This window comes from Lycium barbarum, chromosome 9 (genome assembly GCF_019175385.1).
Source record: "Lycium barbarum isolate Lr01 chromosome 9, ASM1917538v2, whole genome shotgun sequence".
Lineage (NCBI taxonomy): Eukaryota > Viridiplantae > Streptophyta > Magnoliopsida > Solanales > Solanaceae > Lycium > Lycium barbarum.
The window spans coordinates 679,478-702,078 of NC_083345.1; the positions used below are offsets into that span (position 1 = coordinate 679,478).

Below are 22,601 nucleotides of genomic sequence, written 5' to 3' on the forward strand. Positions count from 1 at the left end.
TCCAATCCAGCTTCCATCAATTCAGTGACGAGAGAGAAAAGACATCCCCTTCAAGTAAAATTTTAGAACCATTAAAGAGGAATTCAAGCATCATTTCAAACCCATTATCAAGGTGAATTTTCTGGGAGGATTCTCGACGTACATCTACAAGATAATCTCTGAGGTGGCTTTTAACAGATTAAAGAAGGTGCTAGATGGAAAGTAGGCAGATTTTAGACGTAGCATTGGTTGCAAATGAAGTGGCAGATGCTAAAATGAAGAACGGAGAGTGAATAATCTTGTGCAAGTATGATCACAAGAAAGCATGTAATACAAAGTGGGAGTTTCTAGACCTCAATATGATTAAGACTGGGACTTGGTGATAAATGGAGCACGTGAATCAAGTTCTGCATTTCTTCAGTCAAATATTCAGTGACGGTGAAAGGAAACCCATATGGATTTGTTGGTAGTTCCAGAGATTTAAGACATAAGGACCTACTATCTCATGTGCTATTGATTTTGGTAATGAACGGCAAACGCACATCGTAAATGATGAACAGAGTTGTGACATGAGACACGTCATGGTTGCTTTTTAGCTATGGCCCATGAACCCTTGGTGAACCTCCCAAAGATAATGCTATGGAGGGCCCGTGGCTAGGGCTGTTGGGTCTCACATAGTCGTGATGTAAGCGCTTACCTCATCTTAGTCGTGATGTAAGCGCTTACCTCATCTTAGTCGTGATGTAAGCGCTTACCTCATGATAGTCGTGATGTAAGCGCTTACCTCATCATAGGAAATTCATTCCTATAAATAGGTAGCTTATGGTTCATTTGTAAGACATCATCAAGATCATTTGCTAAACACATCCCAAAGAGAAAAAAAAAATCTAAGAGAAATACTCTTAGTGAAAGGCCTAAGTAAGAGAAGGTCTTTGAGAGAATTTTCTGTGGTAAAATTCTTGAGTGTAATTGGGTTTGAGGTTGTGAGGTTGAGTGTTGTAAACACTTGTAATATTTCTTCTTTAATAAGATTTGCAGCAGCAACGTGGACGTAGCTCTCACATTGAGGGTGAACCACTATAAATCTGTGTGTGCTATTTATTCTTCGCTTACATCACTGCGTAAGTAGGTTCTGTCTAAGGAGGTTGGTATTTAAGTGGTCCAGCTGTGACCCTCCAATCTTTCCTGGGAACCTGCTTACAAAGGTCGGATTTGGGATTCAAATCCTAACAACTGGTATCAGAGCAACAGGTTGTGTTGTGATTTAGAAACGATGGGAGGCGAAGATGGTACGACGCACGGCATCGGTAAATTCGATGGTACAGACTTTGCGTTCTGGAGAATGCAAATTGAAGATTATTTATATGGCAGAAAGCTTCATGAACCTCTGAGTCCGAAACCAGAGGAGATGAAGCAAGCAGATTGGAATCTCCTCGACAGACAAGTTCTGGGAGTCATTCGGCTGACGCTGTCAAAGAACGTTGCTCACAATGTGGCAAAGGAGAAGACGACTGCAGATATGATGAAGGTATTGTCTGACATGTATGAGAAACCTTCGGCAAATAATAAGGTATTTCTCATGAAGAAACTATTTCATCTAAAGATGATGGAAAATGCTCATGTTGCTGCACACGTAAATGAATTCAATACCATTGTAAATTAATTGTCATCGGTAAAAATTGACTTCGATGATGAAGGGCAAGCTCTAATTTTGTTGGCATCCCTACCAAATAGCTAGGAGCCAATGAGAGCAGCGGTTAGCAATTCTATCGGCAGTGGCAAACTAAAGTTCAACGATGTTAGGGATCGTATCCTTGCTGAGGAAGTGCGCAGGACAGATTCTGGAGAGGCATCGACGAGTTCTGCTTTTAATGTTGAAAACAGAAGCAGAAATTTTGACAGAAACTACAACCGAAATAGGGGCAGATCGAAGTCAAGGAATGGCAGGGGTCAATCCAGACCAGGACGAACATTTGAGTGTTGGAATTGTGGAAAACCAGGTCACTTCAAGAAGAACTGCAGGGCGCCAAAGAAGGAGGACAACAAGGGGGCTGGAATCAACGCTGCTACGGAAGACATTGGCGATGCGCTATTGCTATCGGTTGACAACCCGATAGACTCTTGGGTGCTTGACTCAGGAGCGTCCTTTCATACCACCCCACATCATGATATAATGACAAACTACGTGGCTGGGAATCTTGGCAAAGTTTATTTAGCCGATGGAGAGCCGCTAGATGTTGTTGGCACTGGAGACATTAATTTGAAGATGTCAAATGGATCCTCGTGGAAGATTACAAAAGTTAGACATGTTCCAAAGCTGATGCGAAACCTGATCTCAGTAGGTCAGCTTGATGATGAGGGATATGATCTCAACTTTGGTAATGGGTCTTGGAAGGTGGCGAAAGGTGCTATGGTAGTTGGCCGAGGAAAGAAGATTGGCACTCTCTACATGACGGCTAGCTGTCGTGATACTGTTGTTGTGGTTGACAACACAAAGAAGACAGATTTGTGGCATTGTCGGCTGGGACATATCAGCCAGAAGGGGATGAAGTTGTTGGTGACAAATGGCTTAATTCCGGAGCTGAAGACGGTGGACCTTCATACGTGTGAGAGTTGCATTCTCGGAAAACAAAAGCGAGTAAGCTTCTCAAATGCAGGCAGGGAGTTGAAGGTCGAGAAGTTGGAATTGGTGCACACAGACGTGTGGGGACCTACCACTGTCCCCTCCCTTGGAGGATCACACTACTACGTGACCTTCATTGATGATTCAACCAGGAAGGTATGGGTTTATTTTATGAAAAATAAATCCGATGTGTTTAGTGTATTCAAAAGATGGAAAGCCATGGTCGAGAATGAAACAAACCTCAAGTTGAAGTGTTTGAGGTCCGACAACGGCGGAGAATACACCGATGGTGATTTCAAACGATACTGTGCCGATAATGGGATCAAGATGATGAAGACTATTCCTGGAACGCCGCAACAAAATGGAATAGCCGAAAGAATGAACCGAACGTTGAACGAGCATGCTCGGAGTATGAGAATACACTCTGGACTGCCCAAGACATTCTGGGCAGATGCAGTCAATACAGCGGCCTTCTTAATTAACCGAGGACCGTCAGTTCCCTTGGATTTCAGAATTCCAGAAGAAGTCTGGAGTGGCAAGAAGGTAAATCTTTCATTTCTGAAAGTGTTCGGCTGCTTATCATATGTTCATAATGATGATACAGCTAGAAGCAAGCTTGATCCAAAATCAAAGAAGTGTTACTTTATTGGCTATGGTGATACCGAGCTTGGTTACCGATTTTGGGATGAACAAAATCGGAAGATCATCCGAAGCAGGAATGTTGTCTTCAACGAAGAGGTGCTGTACAAAGACAAGTTGCAAAAAAATTCAGAATGTCAGGACAAGGAATCGAAAATAGTGGATTTGAAGGACTTTCCGACATCTGAGCAGCAACCAGGTACAGCCGAGGCAGAGGAACAAACAATCCGAGAAGGTGCTGATGAAAGTGCTGATTTTGAAACAAATCAACAGACGCCAATCACAGAACTGCGTAGATCATACAAAATCAGGAAGCCGATTCACAGGTACTCTCCATCTCTCAACTACATTCTACTCACTGATAGAGTGGAGCCGGAATGTTATGAAGAAGCAATGCAAGTCAATGAATCGACTAAGTGGGAGCTGGCAATGAAAGATGAGATGGATTCACTATCGGCAAATCATACATGGGAGTTAGCCGAGTTGCCAAAGGATAAGAAGGCATTGCAAAACAAATGGGTTTATCGGATAAAGGAAGAACCCAATGGAAGCAAGTGTTATAAAGCAAGGCTGGTTGCAAAGGGATTTCAACAGAAAGAAGGCATCGACTATACGGAGATCTTCTCTCCTGTAGTCAAGATGGTGACTATCAGAACTGTTCTTGGACTGGTAGCAAAGGAAAATCTACATCTGCAACAGATGGACGTGAAAACTGCATTTCTTCACGGTGATCTAGACGAGGAAATCTACATGCGACAGCCGGAGGGATTCAAAGTCAAAGGAAAGGAGAATCTGGTGTGCAAACTTCAAAAGAGTCTGTACGGACTAAAACAGGCTCCAAGATAGTGGTATTTAATGTTTGACAGCTTTATGAAGAAAGCTGATTTTTCAAGGTGCGAGGCAGATCACTGCTGTTACTTCAAAAAAAATTGAAAACTCGTACATGATACTGCTACTCTATGTCGACGACATGCTAATCGTAGGAGCAAACCTACAGGAGATTGATCGGTTGAAAAAAGGGTTATCGGAAGAGTTTGCAATGAAGGATTTGGGAGCTGCAAAGCAAATCCTTGGGATGAGAATCAACCGAAGCAAGGAAGGCATCAAACTCTCACAAGAAGAATATGTGAGGAAAGTTATCAAAAGGTTTAACATGCATGATGCCAAGCCAGTCAGCACTCCCCACTCCCTTGGCCGGACACTTTCGGTTGTCAAAGGATCAGTCGCCGACAACCGAGGATGAGAAGAAGCAGATGGACAAGATACCTTATGCATCTGCAATCGGTAGTCTTATGTATGCAATGATATGTACAAGGCCAGACATTGCACATGCAGTGGGAGTTGTCAGCCGATTTATGAGCAATCCGGGAAAGCAACACTGGGAGGCTGTGAAGTGGATATTCAGATATCTGAAAGGCAGCTCGAGTTCAGCTCTGTATTTCCGAAAATAAAAAACAGGATTGCAAGGGTATGTTGATGCTGACAACGGTGGTGATATTGATAGCAGAAAGAGCACATCCGGGTATGTTTACACATTCGGAGGTACTGCAATCTCTTGGGTTTCCAAGTTGCAAAAGATAGTAGCTCTCTCTAGTTGTGAGGCTGAGTACGTTGCTGTGACGGAGGCCACAAACGAAATGATGTGGCTACAATCTTTTCTGCGGGAATTGGATCAGGACCACGAGGGAAGTGTGCTATATTGTGATAGCCAAAGTGCCATTCATTTGGCAAAAAACCCGGTCTACCATGCTCGAACGAAGCACATACAACTCCGGTACCATTTCATTAGATCAGCTTTGGAAGATGGAGCGCTAGTGCTTGAAAAGATCGCAGGGAGTCAGAATCCAGCAGACATGCTGACAAAGGCAGTGACGATAGACAAACTGAAGCTATGCTCAGCTTCAGTTGGCCTGCACGAAGTATGAAACTAGGAAAGAGCTGCTGCATCGATCAAAGTGTGAAGACAAATTAAAATTAGTCTTCAAGTGGGAGATTTGTTGGGTCTCACATAGTCGTGATGTAAGCGCTTACCTCATCTTAGTCGTGATGTAAGCGCTTACCTCATCTTAGTCGTGATGTAAGCGCTTACCTTATGATAGTCGTGATGTAAGCGCTTACCTCATCATAGGAAATTCATTCCTATAAATAGGTAGCTTATGGTTCATTTGTAAGACATCATCAAGATCATTTGCTAAACACATCCCAAAGAGAGAAAAAAAATCTAAGAGAAATACTCTTAGTGAAAGGCCTAAGTAAGAGAAGGTCTTTGAGAGAATTTTCTGTGGTAAAATTCTTGAGTGTAATTGGGATTGAGGTTGTGAGGTTGAGTGTTGTAAACACTTGTAATATTTCTTCTTTAATAAGATCTGCAGCAGCAACGTGGACGTAGCTCTCACATTGAGGGTGAACCACTATAAATCTGTGTGTGCTATTTATTCTTCGCTTACATCACTGCGTAAGTAGGTTCTGTCTAAGGAGGTTGGTATTTAAGTGGTCCAGCTGTGACCCTCCAATCTTTCATGGGAACCTGCTTACAAAGGTCGGATTTGGGATTCAAATCCTAACAAGGGCTGGGCATAATATGGTTCAAACCGAAAAAACCGACCGAACCGAACCGAAGTTAATTTCAGTTTCGGTTTTTCGGTTTATTCAATCCGGTTCGGTTTTCACTTTATGCAAAATTTAATTCGGTTAAACCGAATTTTAACAAGCCTTTTTTTCTTGAAACATATATTATACATATATATTGGGCCCATAACTAATAAACTAAAAGGCCCAAATCCCAATCTCAATATGAAAATATCTAAGTCCAACCCAATTATTGATACCGTATCCAACTATCCATCTAAATATGGATAATATTATAGATGTCTCTTTATAATATGTGACTGTGGTCTGTGTGTTATTATAGTAGAGAAAATACAACAAATTTCTTGAAATAAAGCTTAAACTGAGAGGAGAAACAAAAAGACCAAAACAATTGATTGTCTAGCTGAAGTGTTGATTGCTTCTCACTTTCAGGATGTCTTATTAATCCTCCATTTTGTTTCATCTTTTATGAATGTTGAAACCATAAAGTCTGGATCCAATTGATTGTAGTTGGCTTTTGTATACCAGTGCTAAAGATTGGACAGAGAGAAGATAATAGAATGGTTGTCATTTGGTTTCTGTTAAATTGATGCTTAACTATGTCATCCATATCTAAATCGAAAAAACCGAACCGAAGTTATTTCAGTTCGGTTTCGGTTCCTATTTTTTACAAACCGAAAACCGAACCGAATATGTGAAACCGAACCGAACCGACCGAACGCCCAGCCCTACCCGTGGCCATGTCCTCTCCAAGTGACAAGTGTGCCCTTGCCTATGTCACCTCACAAGTAGCAAGCGCCTACAACCCCCCCCCCCCCCCCGGGTGTTATACTTGTGCACCTGTGCCCTACACAATGTTCATTTCATCGCATAAAGCAAAAAAGCAACACGAAGCGAAGAGTTATGCTTCACGGGTGAAGTGCGCTTCAGACAATGATAAGCAAAGTGATCCACAAGAAGTCTGATTCTTTAAATTTCAACTATGATAAGTTGGATCAATAGTTATATTGTTGTACACTGGTTAGTAAAGTTAGTTATTATAATTACAATTTGATGATTATAGAACTGAATTCATATATATTTTTTAATTTTTCATAAATTGTGTGCTTCTTAACAAAGAATCATGCGCTTCACTTTTCGCTTCAAGCCCCGTGGATCTTGTTGCTTTTTTGTGCTAATAGCTTTTACAAGTGTCGCACCGAATCAACCTGTCTAAACACTGACTTGCCATTATTCTAAACAAGTTGGTTGGAGTTCCCTGTATAGATCATAAGTCCCATTTCAATGTAAATATAGATTACTTTACCACATGTATTTACATTATGTCTTTCTAGCTTGTTTACGACACTTCTTGTAACTTGCGTTTATTTTTTCAACACATAAATAAATGAAGGTGGTCAAATAATCGAAGTTTTCACCTCTCATTTAAATCTACTATCCATACTCGAGATTCTCGTATATTCGAGTCAAAGAACAAGAATCTCAGCTCGAATTTCGAAAAAGAGCGGCGTACAACCAATTTTAAAACAACCCTAAAGCTTCTTTGATTGAGGATTTTCATATGAAATTTTCAATCACATTGTGTAATAAATGATACTCCTAAGTATGTGTAATGTTCAATAGTCTCGATTTTAATATCTCATTGATTTTCTCCCTTTTTTCCGGCCTTTGGTGACTCGCAGTAATGTACAAATTAGTCAATCAATTATTTACTTAATTATTTTTTAATTTTAGATTATTTATTCACTTGTTAATTTATTATTAGCTAATTGTTAATTAGAGGATTAATAGTTAATTGTAAATTATTTATTTGTTGTTACGTTTTTTAATTTTTAGTTAGTTAAAGTTAATGTTTATGTGTTACTTATTAATTTATAAATATTCATTTGGTTAACTTATTATTTAGCTAATTGTTAATTAAGAGACAATTATAGTTAATTGCAAATTATTATTTGTTTTTAAGTTTTTCAATTTTTAGTTAATGATTATGTATGTATGTATGTATGTATTTGTTAAGTTCTAATTATCTATTTAGTTAATTGTTATTTAGCTAATTGTTAATTAGTTAATTGTGAATTAGTTAATTTTTATTGTATTAATTTGTTAATCCTTAATTAGTTTAACACATCTCATGTATGTATAAATTATGAACTTACTTATATATATAATTCCTTTAAAAAGACTTGAAAAACAAGGGTAAATATAGCGCGTGAACTATAACTACAAAACAAGAATAACGAACGATAAAATTTAAACTAAAACAAAAATTGGATCTTACACCATACTTACAAGGACTTGGAAAAAAGTCTTTCAAAAAATGAGGATGAGTAAATTGGAAAATCAAGACAGAGTTTGAAAATGCTTCTCAAAACAAATAACAAAAATTCTACGCTTACAAGAAAATAGTATCATCTACTATACTTACAAAAAAAGAATTGTGAATAGTTTCTTTTGAAAAAAATGAAAATGAGTATCTTGGAATTTCCACATGTAGTTGAACAAACGAACAACGACCGAAAAATTGGATCATCTACTATATTTACACTAAATATTTGAAAAAGGTCTTCTAAGAAAAAATAGGACAAGTGTCTTGGAATTTCAAGATATAGTTTGAAAATATCTGAACATACGAATAATGAAAGATAAATTTGGAACTTCCAAAAAAATTTGGATCAAAAGGCACCCCGGTGCACAAAGCACCCCGTGTTAGCAGGGTTCGGGGAAGGGCCGAATTACAAAAAAGTTGGATCATCTACAATATTTGCAAAAAACTTGAAAAAAATCATTTAAAAAAAATAAGGATGACAACCTTCGAATTTCAAGATATAGTTGAAAAAGCGAATAACGACCGATAAAAAAGTCTTTTAAGAAAAACTAGGACAAGTGCCTTGGAATTTCAAGATATAGTTTGAAAATATTTGGAAAAGAAATAATAAAGGATATATTTAAAACTTACATAAAAAATAGATAACTATCATATTTACAAAAAGGACATAAAAAGGTCTTTTTAAAATAATGAGGATGAGTATCTTGGAATTTCAAGATGTTTGTTGGATCATCAACCATACTAAAAAATTAGGACAAGTGCCTTGGAATTTCAAGATATAGCTTGAAAATCCTTGAAAAAACTAATAAGGAACGATAAATTTATAATGAAAAAAATATTATTGTTTTACGTTGCCTATATAGATACGGTACTACTATGAATCATTTTGTTCACCTTGGGCCCATGATATTTCATGTACTTAGTTTACAGGCCAGCCATAAGCCTAAGCTAATATGGCGCAGGCGAATGGGGCCAAATGGGCCGATGCATCCACGCCACATCGATAATAATTGGCAGATTATCTACGCATACTTCCACATCCTCACATCATAGTCTGATTGTGACCAACATTTATCACGTTGTTAGGGTTGGCTGACCATGGTTTGATTAGGCGCTTATCACGGCCTTGCTAGAGCGCTGGAGGACGAAGACACAAAACTCATCCCTGTGTTGGTGAGGCCACCTTTACGCTACAGGACGTGGAGGTAATGTTTGAATTGCCGATACACGGAGATCCAGATCAGTTGCAAGGATTGGCCAGTTGAGCGCTGGCAGGCAGAGATGCTCAGGCTCACCAACCGGAGGACGACCTTTCGGGGGGGGGGGGGGGGGGGGGGGGGTTGTTCTAGCCGATTGACCCTATTGTACATTCCCACATACTTGGAGACGCTACCAAATATTGCAGTGATTGGCCAGTTATCCCGTCTCTATATATATTGACGATATTCGAGGCCATCTTGTTACTGAACACATCGGGTAGCCTCATGAGCTTACAATTTTTGCGATTTATAGACTGTCTACACTAGCTAGCAGACTATAGTTGGGGCTGTACAATTCTGGCATACCTCTAAAGATTGCTCTGTCGTGCGTCTATGTGCTGCCTTTTCAACAAAATCCCTATTCTCCGACCGAGACGAGCCACAGTTATCCTATACGAGAAGGTGGACACGGGGTTGGCCGAGCCAAAGGAGCGATATGTCCTTTCTATATAAAAAAATCAACTCGAAAATATGGAGGTTGATCATGCATATTTTACATTTACTTAATTACTTTAATATTAGGACCCACCTTTTCTTTGTCTAATTACTTGTTTCGTTTTGTAACAGTTTGTATGGCTGCCGTCCGCTCCAATCAATGCTACGTCGCCCCCATATTGCTTAGCAGGTCAAGGACGTGTGGATGTCACAGGTCTACCTATATGTATGACATTGTGGAGGAACACACGACCGGTCAGGTCTTGCAATAATTCGAGCGTGCACATCATGTATGTGATCCTCTTAGATAGTTGACCATGCACCATGAGCGGGACACCCGATCGAGAGTTAATGATGAATTTCTGGGTTGGGTGGCAATGCATGTCTTGAGTTGGGATACTAGGCTCGATAGGATCACGTAAGCGGCCAAGCATTTAGGCATCATGGTTGATGACGACGACTACATGGTGTGGTATCGTCGTATCAGCCGCACGTTGATTGGCAACCCTATTTGCCCGGTGGGGGTCGTTGAGGATTCACCGCATCCACATAACAAGAGGCGTTTGTAAATCTCATTTTGTATTTAATAATCTGAGTATACAAATTTTAAAGAAAATTACTAATTAATATTTGGAACGCATACAGGCCAAGGGGCTACACTACGTGCACCAGAAAGGGTTAGATGCGCAAATGTTAAAGCGCTATTTCATGAGTAGGGTAGTACACTTTCTCAAATCTCAACAAAGACATTGTGGATCACAAAAGATGGCGGGCGACTTTCATTTGACCCAGCATACGCACCAGCAGGTGATTACCAGCAAGCACTTGAGGTGCCACCGGCTCGTGATGGAGGCGTCGGGCGCAAACATGGTGCCGGACGCGAACGTGGAGTCTTGGACGTGGTTGCATACTCGAGCACAGTCACCATAGCCTGGTAGATGAAGTTGATGATTTGCCTGCTGCTAACACGAACCCGTCCAATTCAGCACGTCCTGCGAATCAATCAACATCAGCATACCTATTGATCCGTCGACTTTAGCACACCCATTTCTGGATCCACCTCAGACTTCCTCCCAATCGATCTAATCCCCTTTCTGCTCCTTCCAGGACACCTACATCCCTACGCGTGTTAACATTAATTGGACTTCTTTCAGCATAGATGTTCTTGGACCATCACGTATTGCAAAGGACCGGCCAACGCGAGATGTGCAGGCTCACAGATCGCTGAGCTTCAATGGTGCAAACGCTTCATAGCCTATCTAGTTGAGATGCCGGTTAGTCTTTAATAATTAAGATAATTTTTAATATATGTATTATTTGACAAAAAAAAGTAGTTATTATTTTATATTTCTTGCATACATTAGGATTCATCGATTCTCGATCCGTCGGACACTTCCGAGCCATCTGCTCAGGACCCCATCAAGATACAGGTTAGACTTTTAATGCTATTTAATTCATTCAATATACGTTCATTTTTAGTTTAACTTAGCATGTATTTTTTAGCTTGAATTTTGTAGCTTCCTTAGACCCCCCCCCCCCCCCGACGTGTTGAGACACAAGTTACATTCATCTGTTCAATACTAGTTTAAATTCATACTTATTTTTTATATGTTTTAGCAGCTTCATCCATCGGTACATGTATACTCTTTCTTTAGATTGTCTGATGAGGTCGTTGAACCCGACATATTTCTTGTGACACAACTCACAGTCTAGGAAAAGGCACATTCCGGCCAATCCAAAGAAAGGGGGGAAGGGGATATGATCGGTCCGAGGCTTACAGCATTCTGCATTAAGAGGAGGCAGGACGAGGATGACCCTAGCCATGGCCATTATATAGTGGGTGGTGGGGATCGTATGACCCTTAGGCCAGCAACCACGCTAAGGCATAAGGGTTGTGGCAGGCATTGGTTGTACATATGTGACTAATTTGTATATTTAATAATAAATATTATATTATATAAAATAAGTGAAAAATTCATATGAATATTAGGTAACGTCTTATTATCCGTTATTTTTACCTAGTTGTAGCCATGTGAGACATCCTAACATAAAATTAATAGTGAAAAATAAAAATCGGAATATATTCGAAGAGAGCAAAAACCAAAAAATATGCGTTATGCACTTTACAAAAAAATTGGCTAACTGTGGTTAACTTGGGACGTTTGGCAGATTCACAATTAATTATTTAAAACTACTATCTAACAATTAACTAATAAACTAAATGACATTTTTTTCCTGACAATAACGCCGCTCCTGTGCAATAACCCGCAAACCACACAGGAGAGAGAACCTGCACAAGGCAAGCCTCGTACAACGAGCTCGACCCTAAAGGCAAAATCCCCTGTTATCGTAGGCAGGAGGTTTACACCTGAGACCTCCATTATGAAGCCCTATGCTCAACCAACAGAGCCACCCTTACAGGTTAACTAAATGACCATTAACTTACTAAATAATCAACAAAAGAAAAATATAACAAAAATTTAAAAAAAAAAAAAAACTGACAGTTTGAAAAATACACGTGAAAAAATTCAAAATAGAACTAATGGATTGTTAACTCTTCGGTCCATTTGGGCTTCTTTTCTCTCATTTAGGTTCGGAATTTGTGTCTAGCAGAGGTGATCATAGAATAGCTTGTTAAACTATTTAATGTAAGTGGCATTAAACTTTAACGAGTTGTGAAATTTTGGGAAGGAAAAAGTGATGTGCCGTGAATTTCGGCCCATTTTATGCTTTTGTCACTAGAAGTGTTGCTTATTTTTAAGTGTTTTTACGTCGTTTCTTATGTTATTTTGGTGTTTCGTAGGGTTGGTTAACTAAGGAACGGAAATGATAAGAAATGCTGAAAAAACGAACAACTTGGAGCAAAAGGACGGTCTGTAACTCGAGTTACGGATCGTAACGTGATCCATACTAGAGAGGATACGTGCCGCTATAAAGGACGGTCCGTAACTCATGTTACGGGCCGTAACGTGTACCGTAAGCTGAGAAAAATTTTCAGAATGTTGCCTAAGTAATGCCACAGGTTACGCCCAGAAGGACGGTCCGTAACTTAGGTTACGGGGCGTAACGTCATGGCATAACTCATTGGCCACTGAAGACTGAGGCCATGATCCGCTGGAAGATACGAACCGTAACCCGTGTTACGGTCCGTCACAAGAAGCCGTGACATCAAGCTGACAAAGGACGGACCGTAACCTGGGTTACGGTCCGTAACGATGCCGCGTAAGGGTGATTTTATCCAGAAACTTGGCGCGATTTTTGGCCCTATAAATACTTAAAGTTAGGGTTTTAATTCAATATTCTGATTTTCTTTGGGAGCATTAACTTCAAGTCTTAAATATTTGAAGTGGTTGGAGCATTTAAAGCACCAACTTCACTTTCATTCCATATTGTATTAGCATCGTAAGTATATTATGTTAACTTTTAAGCTTTCTTTGTTAATCAAAATGATGAGTAGCTAATTTTAATTCTAAGGTTGTGGATCCCATGATGGGTATTATGTGAATGGGTTTCTACTATTGATATAAGCATAATGGTTGCTGATATTTATTCTATCTTTGTGCATTATCGTTGGGTAATGATTGCAAGCATTAGCCTAAGCCATTATACTCACTTTTCTTGGGAAAGAGTCAGTATAGGTAAGATTGAATAACAATGACTCGGGGCGTTAACCCTCGTTTAATAGACTAACTTAGGGATAAGAACAAGTCTAAATTGGCATTATTGGTCACTCTTCGATTTCAACTCTTTTACATTTGGAAAAATCATAAAGAGGAAATACGGCCTAACTGTTGGAAAACATTAAGAAGTCCTTAAGAGATCAAGTGCATACTCTTAGAACAACCATTAGAAGTATATCACATTGAAACCTGAAGCATAATTATCTAATCAAAATGGAGAACACAACCTTAGTCTCTCTTGCAGTAAGTACAATTCAAGTCAAAGTATTCAATTACATTACTCAACAAATATTTCAAACTATTCGAAATAGGATAAAAGCCTTTAAAGACTAGTATCGCATACAATTAGTACCCTTTTCTCTCCATATTCCCTGTGGGATTCGACCCCAACCTTGTTTGGGTTACTATATTTGACAACGTCCGCTTTACGCCATTAATAAGTGTAATTTGAGCGTATCAGAGAATGTATACATGGGACACTACAAGAGTAACATCGAACCAGTTTGGATTTATGCCTTGATAGAAGTACAACAAAGAAAGGCTATAACCTTACAAAGAAAAAGAAAATGATGGGACCTTATCGCAAGGGGAAAAAACATCTACGAGTGATGCATTTACCTATAAAAAGCATATCATAAATCACCAAGAAATGTTATTTTGGTGAACGTTGGAAAGAAAAGGAATTCATATAAAAAATATGAATGTCATAAAGGATATGGATGTAGAGTCTGTCAGTAGAAAAAAATACAAGATTCCCCATAACCGGGTTTATAGTGAGGATCAACATTAACCCTTACTTGTTTACCCTAATTATGGATTAAGTTAACCAACATAATACAAGGTCTCATGGTGTACGCTATTTGTTGATGATATTGTGCGAACTGATGAAACCAACGAGAATATCAACCAAATGCATGAACAATGGAGAAGTACTCTAGAGAGTCACTTAAAGGGCATACGATCAAAAAGGAGAAAAATTTCAAAGAGCAAGTGTTCTAGGATAAGTAGAAGTAAGCAAGAGCATATGCATTGCAAGCTTAATCACCAAGAGTGAAGTTGATAAGATTAGACGGAATTGTGGTGCCTAAATACAAACAATTCAGATATCTAAGCTTCAGGTTTTGGGATAACGGTATGATAGATAAAGATATTGCACAATGAACCTAACTAGAATGGTTAGAAACGGAGAAGTGTTGTTGCATGATATAAGATAGAAACATATATAAGACCAGCATGTTGTATAGTGCGAATATCGGGCCACTATCTCCAACATATCCACAAGATGAGTGTCGTAGAGATGTGAATGCTAAGATGAAAATGTGATTGTACAAGATTAAAAATGACCACATATCACATTGAGGATAAAATGGAAAAAGAACTTGAGATAGTTTGGTCATGTCATGCATTAACACTCCAGACACACACATCCGTAAGTGTAAAACAATGGTGAGTGGAGGTGTTTAAAAGGCCAAAGTAGACGTAAAATTACATCAAAGAGAATTATTTCGAAAGAATCGCAATCTCTTGAAATCCATGCAGGCCTAGCGAAAAATAACGTACAATGTAAGAAAAAATCTATAGACGTTACCAACTAGTTAGGAATATGTTTTTGCCATGTTAGTATGTTTACTTTAGGTCCTACATCTTCTAGGAGTCTTCAGCCACATTTGATTTCATTAAGATTAAAATGTTTGAATCTGAATGCACGTCTGAATGATTAAGATGTTGTTTATAAACATCTAAATGTGCATAATGTATTTATTTAAACATAATAAATATACATTTCAAATAAAAAGTAACTAAATATTAAAAAATAAATATAAATTTAAATATATAAAAATATCATTTGATAAGAAAAAATAAAACATGTATGTTCGCTAGTGATAGTGGAGCTCTACCTCTCAAGGTAAGGCTAAGGTCTGCATAAACTAGACCCCACTAGTGGGATTACACTGTGTATATTGTTGTGATGGTGGAGATCTTTGTAATGGTGAGGGTGGAGATGGTTGGTGCTAGTGGCTAGTAATGGTGTTGGTAATAGTTGTGATTGTGGAGGTGGTTGGTGTACTGGCACGATAGTAGCGGTTGGTACTGGCAGTAGTGGTTGCGATGGTGGAGTTGGTTGACGTTAATAATTGGCAGCGATGGTGGTAGTGACTGAAGAATGTGTGATGGTTGACGATGGTGTTCATAGTTATTGTGGCGGTGCTAGTTATGATGGTAGAGATGGTTAGTAGTAAGTGGCAACGGCGACATCTACCGCAGCAGCGGTGGCAACGACGGTGGTTGATATAATTATAATGATGGAGGTGGTAGGTGTGATAGCGACTGACAGTAATGGTTGCTAGTGGTGGTAGTTACCAATGTGGTTGTGATGTTAGAGGTGGTGGGTGGTGGGTGGTGGTGGCAACTGGTGATTGGCGACGGTGGTGGTTGACAGTGGTGATGGCAAAAGGGCATACAAATTATTAATAGATTGAATGAAATCTCAAAGAATCCCACGTTCAAGGTATTACTCAGTAAATAAATATACTCCTTCCGTTTCAATTTATGTGAACCCATTTGACTGGACACGACATTTAAGAAAGAGGAAAAGACTTTTGAAACTTGTGGTTCAAAATAAGTCTTGAATATTTGTGGCTGTAAATCATTTCATAAAGTAATTTTTTTTCCAAATGAAGAAAGAGGTCATTCATTTTGGCACGGACTAAAAGGAAATAGGTTCACATAAATTGAAACAGAGGGAGTATATCTTAACTTAAGATTGACTATTTAGTGGTGGTGGAATGGGGTGGTGGGTGGAGCAGGTGGGTGGGTAGGTGGGGTGGGGGTTGGGAGGGGGGCTGGGGTGGTGGTGATTGTGATGACAAAGGTAGTTAGTATTGGTGGGGTAGGTGTAGAGAGTGGGTAGGGGTGGGTGGGGTTGGAGGTGTAATTACAATTTATTTATTTTTTTGAAATGGAAGGGTAATAATTACATTTTTCAGTTGATTGTTTAAATAACTAGAATTGTTTTTAAAAACAGTGAGTTGTATAAAATATTATCATTTGTCACGTCCAAAAGGAAAGATGCTGCATATACAACAAGTACAGAAGTAGATTGAAATAAAGGATCATTAACAGAACTTCGCATTAGGAGTCTCACCATTTTCACTGGTGTCAGTTAGGTCATCCTCATTCCTTCTCTACCTACTTGAAAAGTGAAGTTTCAATCGTAGGTACTAGTTGTAATGCTAGGAATAGGTCAAAGGAGAATCTCCAGTCTACTTGTCCTTTCAAAGTTGAAAGAGATTCTACTCCTACTAGTGCGCAGCGAGAAGAAACATGTTCTTCGTCAATCTGGCAAGAGGGCAAGGTTCTTCATAGTACCAGGAAAGCTCTCAAGCACCAAAATCTTTTGACAAATCTCGGTCCTTGGCCTTTGGACAACTTCCAGTCAAACTACATGATTTCTCCACTCAAGCTCTAATACTTTCTGAATGAAAACCCAACCAAATGGTAGGTATTGTTATACATCCTTTAGCTTTATTAACTTAGCACAAAAACATAGTAGAGGAAGAATGGACTAAGGAAGCATACACCTCCAACTGCCTAACTTTAGTTACAAACGGTAACACACCCAAACTTCCCTCCCAAGAAATTACCCGTCCGCAGACTAATCAAAATAGTACTCCCTCCGGCTCAAAATAACTGTCCACTCATCCATTTTCACACCCTTAAGAAAACACTACCTTATAGAAAGAAAAAAAAAATAGGTACTTTGACTAGACTACCCTAAATTATTAAGACTCTTGCCTATAAATAGGGGCAAATATAAAAAATAAAGTTAATTCCTTCTTGATTATGTAAGTGGACACATATTTTGGACCAAAATAGAAGGACTAAGTAGACGGATAGAGTCTAAACGGACTACTACTACCCATAGTTCATCCTGAAATCCATCATTGTCATGAAAAAGATGCAAGGCACTATATCCTTCAAAATGTTATGGTTTGCCCTAAAATGTGCTATGTTAGTTCAACATGCACGATGCATATTTCCTGATGAATGCTTAGACAATGAATTATATCATAACTACAGCCTAAGGAAAGCTCATTACTTTCTAACTTCTCATCAGAATTACATATCTCTGAGGCGAGAGGAGATTATTTAAGGAACTATGAGCTAAAGAAAACGTATTTCCTTCAACCAGTCTTTTCCCCGCTCTGAGGCCTTTACTCCTGGATGTTGAAGAAAATTGAGGCTTAAAATTGTACACATGGTTGATCACACCCGCAAAAAAAAAGCTCGAGATTCAGAGAATGGCATCTTCATTGCATTGACAACATCTCAAATTTCTTAGAGAATTAGGCAGTATGGGTACTGACTGAGGAAGACATAAGTGAATAGAAAGAATAGACAGACTAATTGGGCAATTCTGTACAGAGACGCCCATGATCAGAACGAGAAGCGGAGGAATGTATAAAGCCGCAAAGAAGTTCCAGAACAACTCAAGCCTAAGCACAAAAGGCAGAAGAAAATCACTAGCCCTGGAGCAATATACGGGCATCTGAACCAGGTAGAAGTTGGCAATACCGCAAGAAGGAGCAAGCGACCAAAGACGCGTCACTTCGAAGGGAGAATTTCTGCACAAGAGGTAAACTGTTATCAGTATATGGAAAACACGACGACGATGATATGAGTGAAAAGTTGATGAACTAGATAACGAATGAGGTTACTTTCAGCAACCGGCACTTTGTAAACACATGAATTGATGTGCTAGACGAACCAGAATACAACTACGGAAAGGGCAGTGCACAAGAAGACACCAAAACCCAAGATAACAAAAGGTAGAAAAGAGAACTCTCACTGATGTTCCTAAGTGCCCTAGGAATCAAAATAGACTGACGTGAAAAAATGATTCCTCTCTCGCAATCTCTGATAATATGATTTGACGGTAAAAAACCATCTAGCATGTAGTACCATCAAATCTGTGACCAGAGTAAAAGGCTCCTAGGGAACTAAACCTTAATCACAACTAATTGGTACCGCCTAAATGGATTTTCTTGCATTCTACCCTTATTTGCACCGAGTCAACATAAATTTATAGGAAATGTAGTTTCTTCCGAGACAAACTCAATCACGTATGGTTTTACACCTATGAATCAGTGCATCTACAGTTCAATACAAGACACGACAAACCATCTCAAGTGACTTTCTCTACTTTTATTTTGCAAAATGTGATCATTTCTAAAATCTTGTATGGACCCACTTCCATCTTAGACACACTCATTTCATCATCTTATGGATATGTTGGACTTCAAAGGCTCGCTCACTCCCATAACATTGCCAATCCAAATCCTGTGTGTGCCGTCTTCAGCTATCAAACAGTCCTCTGGGAAACATTGAGCCTAGATATATAAAGTGTTTACATTTATGCACCACAATCCTATCTTATCTCACATCAACTTCGCTCTTCTTATGCTAAGCTAAACTCGAAATGCATATATTTAGTCTTGCTTCTACTTAACTTAAAATTCTTGCTCTCTAGACTAGTTTTCCATAGCTCAAGATTTTGGGTTGACACTTTTGCTAGCTTCATAACAAGGGTAAACAAGTACGGAGCCAACATTGAACTTTGGTGTAAACCCACAGTATAGGAAACTTCTTTTTGTCTCCGACTATTCCCACACTAGTAATAGCTCCCTTATTTTATAGCTTTATGGCATTTATATATCTAATATATATTCCATATTATTTTCTAAACACACTACTATAAAGTTAAAGATTGTACTGGCGAGTTGTCAGTGAGGTAGAGAATAGGATGAGCTGAACAGATTATTCTCAAAGTCCTTCTCAAAGAGCTGCAATGGAACAGCCTGATTTTTCATGCTACTAACTTTGTATATCATTACTAGCCAGAACTGACATACGCGAAAAACAATAGAAACAACATGAAAAATTAATAACCACCATCATACAGATTGAGCTAATCTGCACTCATGGATAATAAAGCAACAACAGATTTACAAACCTCTTTTATTCTCCTCCCCAGTCTATTAACTCATTGCGTGGTGCATACTGCTTTGCCATTCGTTCCTCAGCTTCAGTATCATTCACTACACCTCGGCATCTTGGGAACCCACAATAACACGCGAGTTGTTCATCGATAGAGAAGAATCTGCAACATGAACAAATACAATTTAGCACACAACAGATGGGAGTGATAAAATACTAGAGTAAGATGAGGGAAAAACCTGTAATCATATGTCAGTTCTTCCCATTGTTTAATATCTCGTTTGGCAAATATAATTATATGTGGATTACTGTTGACATTTATAACCCTTGAGTAGCAATTTGGCTGCACGAAAAGTGAAAGTTGTGAAATTGGAGATCAATTACAGAATGTCTTCTCAGTTACGAACAACCAAAACCACCAATACATTCTCCATTGTAGCAAATTTTCTAAATAAACCCATTAACTTGCCAATGAAACATATAATTGGATCTCAACCAGGAATCCAGATGTGTTTACCCATATGATAAATTATGCTTAGATCCCACTCCATAACAACATAAAGTACTCCCTTCATCCCAATTTATCTGAAGGTGTTTGACTGGGAACGGAGTTTAAGAATGAACAGAAGACTTTTGAAACTTGAGCTTTAAAATAAGCCAATAGATACTTGTGGCTATTAATCACTTTATTAAGAGTAAAAATGGAAAATTTAAAGTCAAATTGTTCAAAAGGTGTCATTATTTTTTGGACTGACTAAAAAGGAAAGTGTCACATAAATTGGGACGGAAGGATTAATAACTGACATGTCAGGCAAAGGCTTATGTATCAGCACATAGCATTCTCATGCCATCTTAAAGTCCTTATAAGAATACTAAAATCGATGAAGTATTGAAACTACTTCAACTTCAATGGATGAACTTCTTGTCTGTTCCTCCCCGGAACACAACAGGAAAGCTTAGACTTAACAAACAAATGTTGTTCCCCGATATAATTAAAGTTAATCTTTCAAAAGAAAACATTCTATCCTTCTCACGGATCTAAGGTCACAACAAATCCTGAAACCATTAAAAGATGGATCTGAATTTAGACATTATTGAGGAGACCCAGCATAAGGAGTTATCTTGTGCGTGATAAGCTCCAATTAGCTTGTTAAGCTTCGTTTATGCATATGCATCCGTGCGTATGTAATCTCACAGAATAATACTTGTAAGAACAGAATATGTATTAAAGCATGTATTAATAAAGATGTTTCAATAATACACCATTATTATTTGTCAACTCAATTGAAAAAGACCCTCCACAAGTCTGTTTCCAGGCCCATGTTTATTGCAGAAAACAAATGATGGAGTCTTTGTTCATGTAATGCGGGTGTTTTGCATCTAGTGCGGAAAGAAAATTTTACCCCCAAGAGAATAAAATCATCAAAGAAACAGGGAAATAGGTAAAGAAGGATTTTACGTACTTCACATGAATGGTTGATCAAATGTGCAATGCTTCCAGCCCTTGTGGCATCTATAACACGCTCATCATCAATCCGAAACATGTATGTTCCAGCACCCTGAGAGTAGAAAATCATGTCATATTATGGTGCAACAAGATATTTTCCACCAAATCACTAACTGAAGCAGCTTAGATCCTTCATCAAGCTAGTCCACAAAAATGGGCCAAGCAAAATCGAAAAGGGATGCTTATGAAGTGCATAGGATCTATTTATCAAAAAATGAAGCACAAAGGTATCTTAACATCTTTCAATAAATACTCCAACTACTAGGTCTTAAGCATTGACCTTTGACCAAAACAAGTTACATGATTACCAACAATTTATTTTTTGTGACCAAATGTCCTATGCGGAGCAACGCAATTTTACTTTTTTAAGTACAATTTTCAAGCCTTAGGAATAAGTTTATTTATGGATCTCACATATTTCCTACTACAGGTATTCATGGAATGTAACCCTTATTGCTGATACACATGAACCCACAATGATTGCTAAGATAAGAGCACCTCAAAAAGAATATCAGGTTATCTGACATAAAAAGAAAAAAAAATATTACGCATGTCTTGGTTAAAAAATATGCTTAGCATAAAATTAGAAAATATCAATTCGCCTCTAGTGAATGCAAATGCTCCTTGTTTCCAAGAAAAAGGGGGCATATGCAGAAGATGCAATTTTAGAGGTTTCCAGCCATCAATTGTACTTCTCCACCAATCACTCCTAATAATGGCCAACTAACAGTGAGCTATTTGGAGTTAGGAAGGTCTAGTTGGGGCACATATTGTATTTTCTGGATTACACTCATTGGAAGTGATAAAGATTACATTTCTCTCCGACCAGTGTTCAAAACTATATCTTCAATAACCAAACAAATAAACTGCTACAATGGAAATAAGAAAGATGACCATTTAGAAACCACAAGAATGACCAAGCAACATGCAAAATCATAAGCCAAGATATAGTTCTCACCACTACAACAACAACAACAACAACAACAACAACCCAGTGAAATCCCACATCGTAGGGTCTGGGGAGGGTAGAGTGTACGCAGACCTGACTCCTACCAAGGTAGGACGGCTGTTTCCGAAAGACCCCCGGCTCAATAAAAGCATAAAACGAAGTCAGATACGGATAGTTCTCACCACTAGTGAGTTGTAAATTAGATGCTCCCTTCGGTCAGCAATAGAAGGTCTAACAAGTTCTCCAGTGTATTCAATTACCTATCACGAAAAGGGATTGTCAGTCCCTGGTCTTGAAACTTTCAAACAAAAGAATATAAGCATGAATATAGCTACTTGCTCACAAATCATATCACCGTAATAAAAAGAAAGGGACGAATTACCATGTCTCCCGCTTTATGAGGGAGCTTGGTAAAGATGCCAAATCCATGTATTCCAGATTTCCCTGGAGGCAATGACAATCTCAAAAATAAATTATAACTTGAGATGAGGAATAGTGGTGATACCAAGAGTACAAAGGAGGCTCAAAGTAGCATCAGCTAGCAAAATAATCTAGTTAGGGAATAGCAGAATATTCAAACGGATCTACTTTCGGCTTTATTTAACCAGTTACTCTATG

At 38.6% G+C, this 22,601-nt stretch overlaps 1 protein-coding gene across 8 annotated transcripts in view; it reads right to left on the reverse strand.

The window, feature by feature from the left end:
- The window catches only part of LOC132610752 (histone-lysine N-methyltransferase ATX2-like), a 51,850-nt gene that overhangs the window by 17,275 nt on the left and 11,974 nt on the right, over positions 1–22,601 (reverse strand). For 5 of the 8 annotated variants that reach the window (XM_060325109.1, XM_060325110.1, XM_060325108.1 and 2 more), the window contains exons 20-25: positions 22,366–22,427; positions 22,166–22,243; positions 20,991–21,086; positions 19,767–19,870; positions 19,544–19,690; positions 17,630–18,155 (exon numbers count right to left, since the gene is read on the reverse strand). In XM_060325109.1, coding sequence (XP_060181092.1) covers positions 19,549–19,690; positions 19,767–19,870; positions 20,991–21,086; positions 22,166–22,243; positions 22,366–22,427 — 482 coding nt within the window. In that variant the 3' untranslated portion in view covers positions 17,630–18,155; positions 19,544–19,548. The remainder of the gene's footprint in view (positions 1–17,629; positions 18,156–19,543; positions 19,691–19,766; positions 19,871–20,990; positions 21,087–22,165; positions 22,244–22,365; positions 22,428–22,601) is intronic. The other 3 variants (XM_060325112.1, XM_060325107.1, XM_060325106.1) reach the window with 2 other exon arrangements.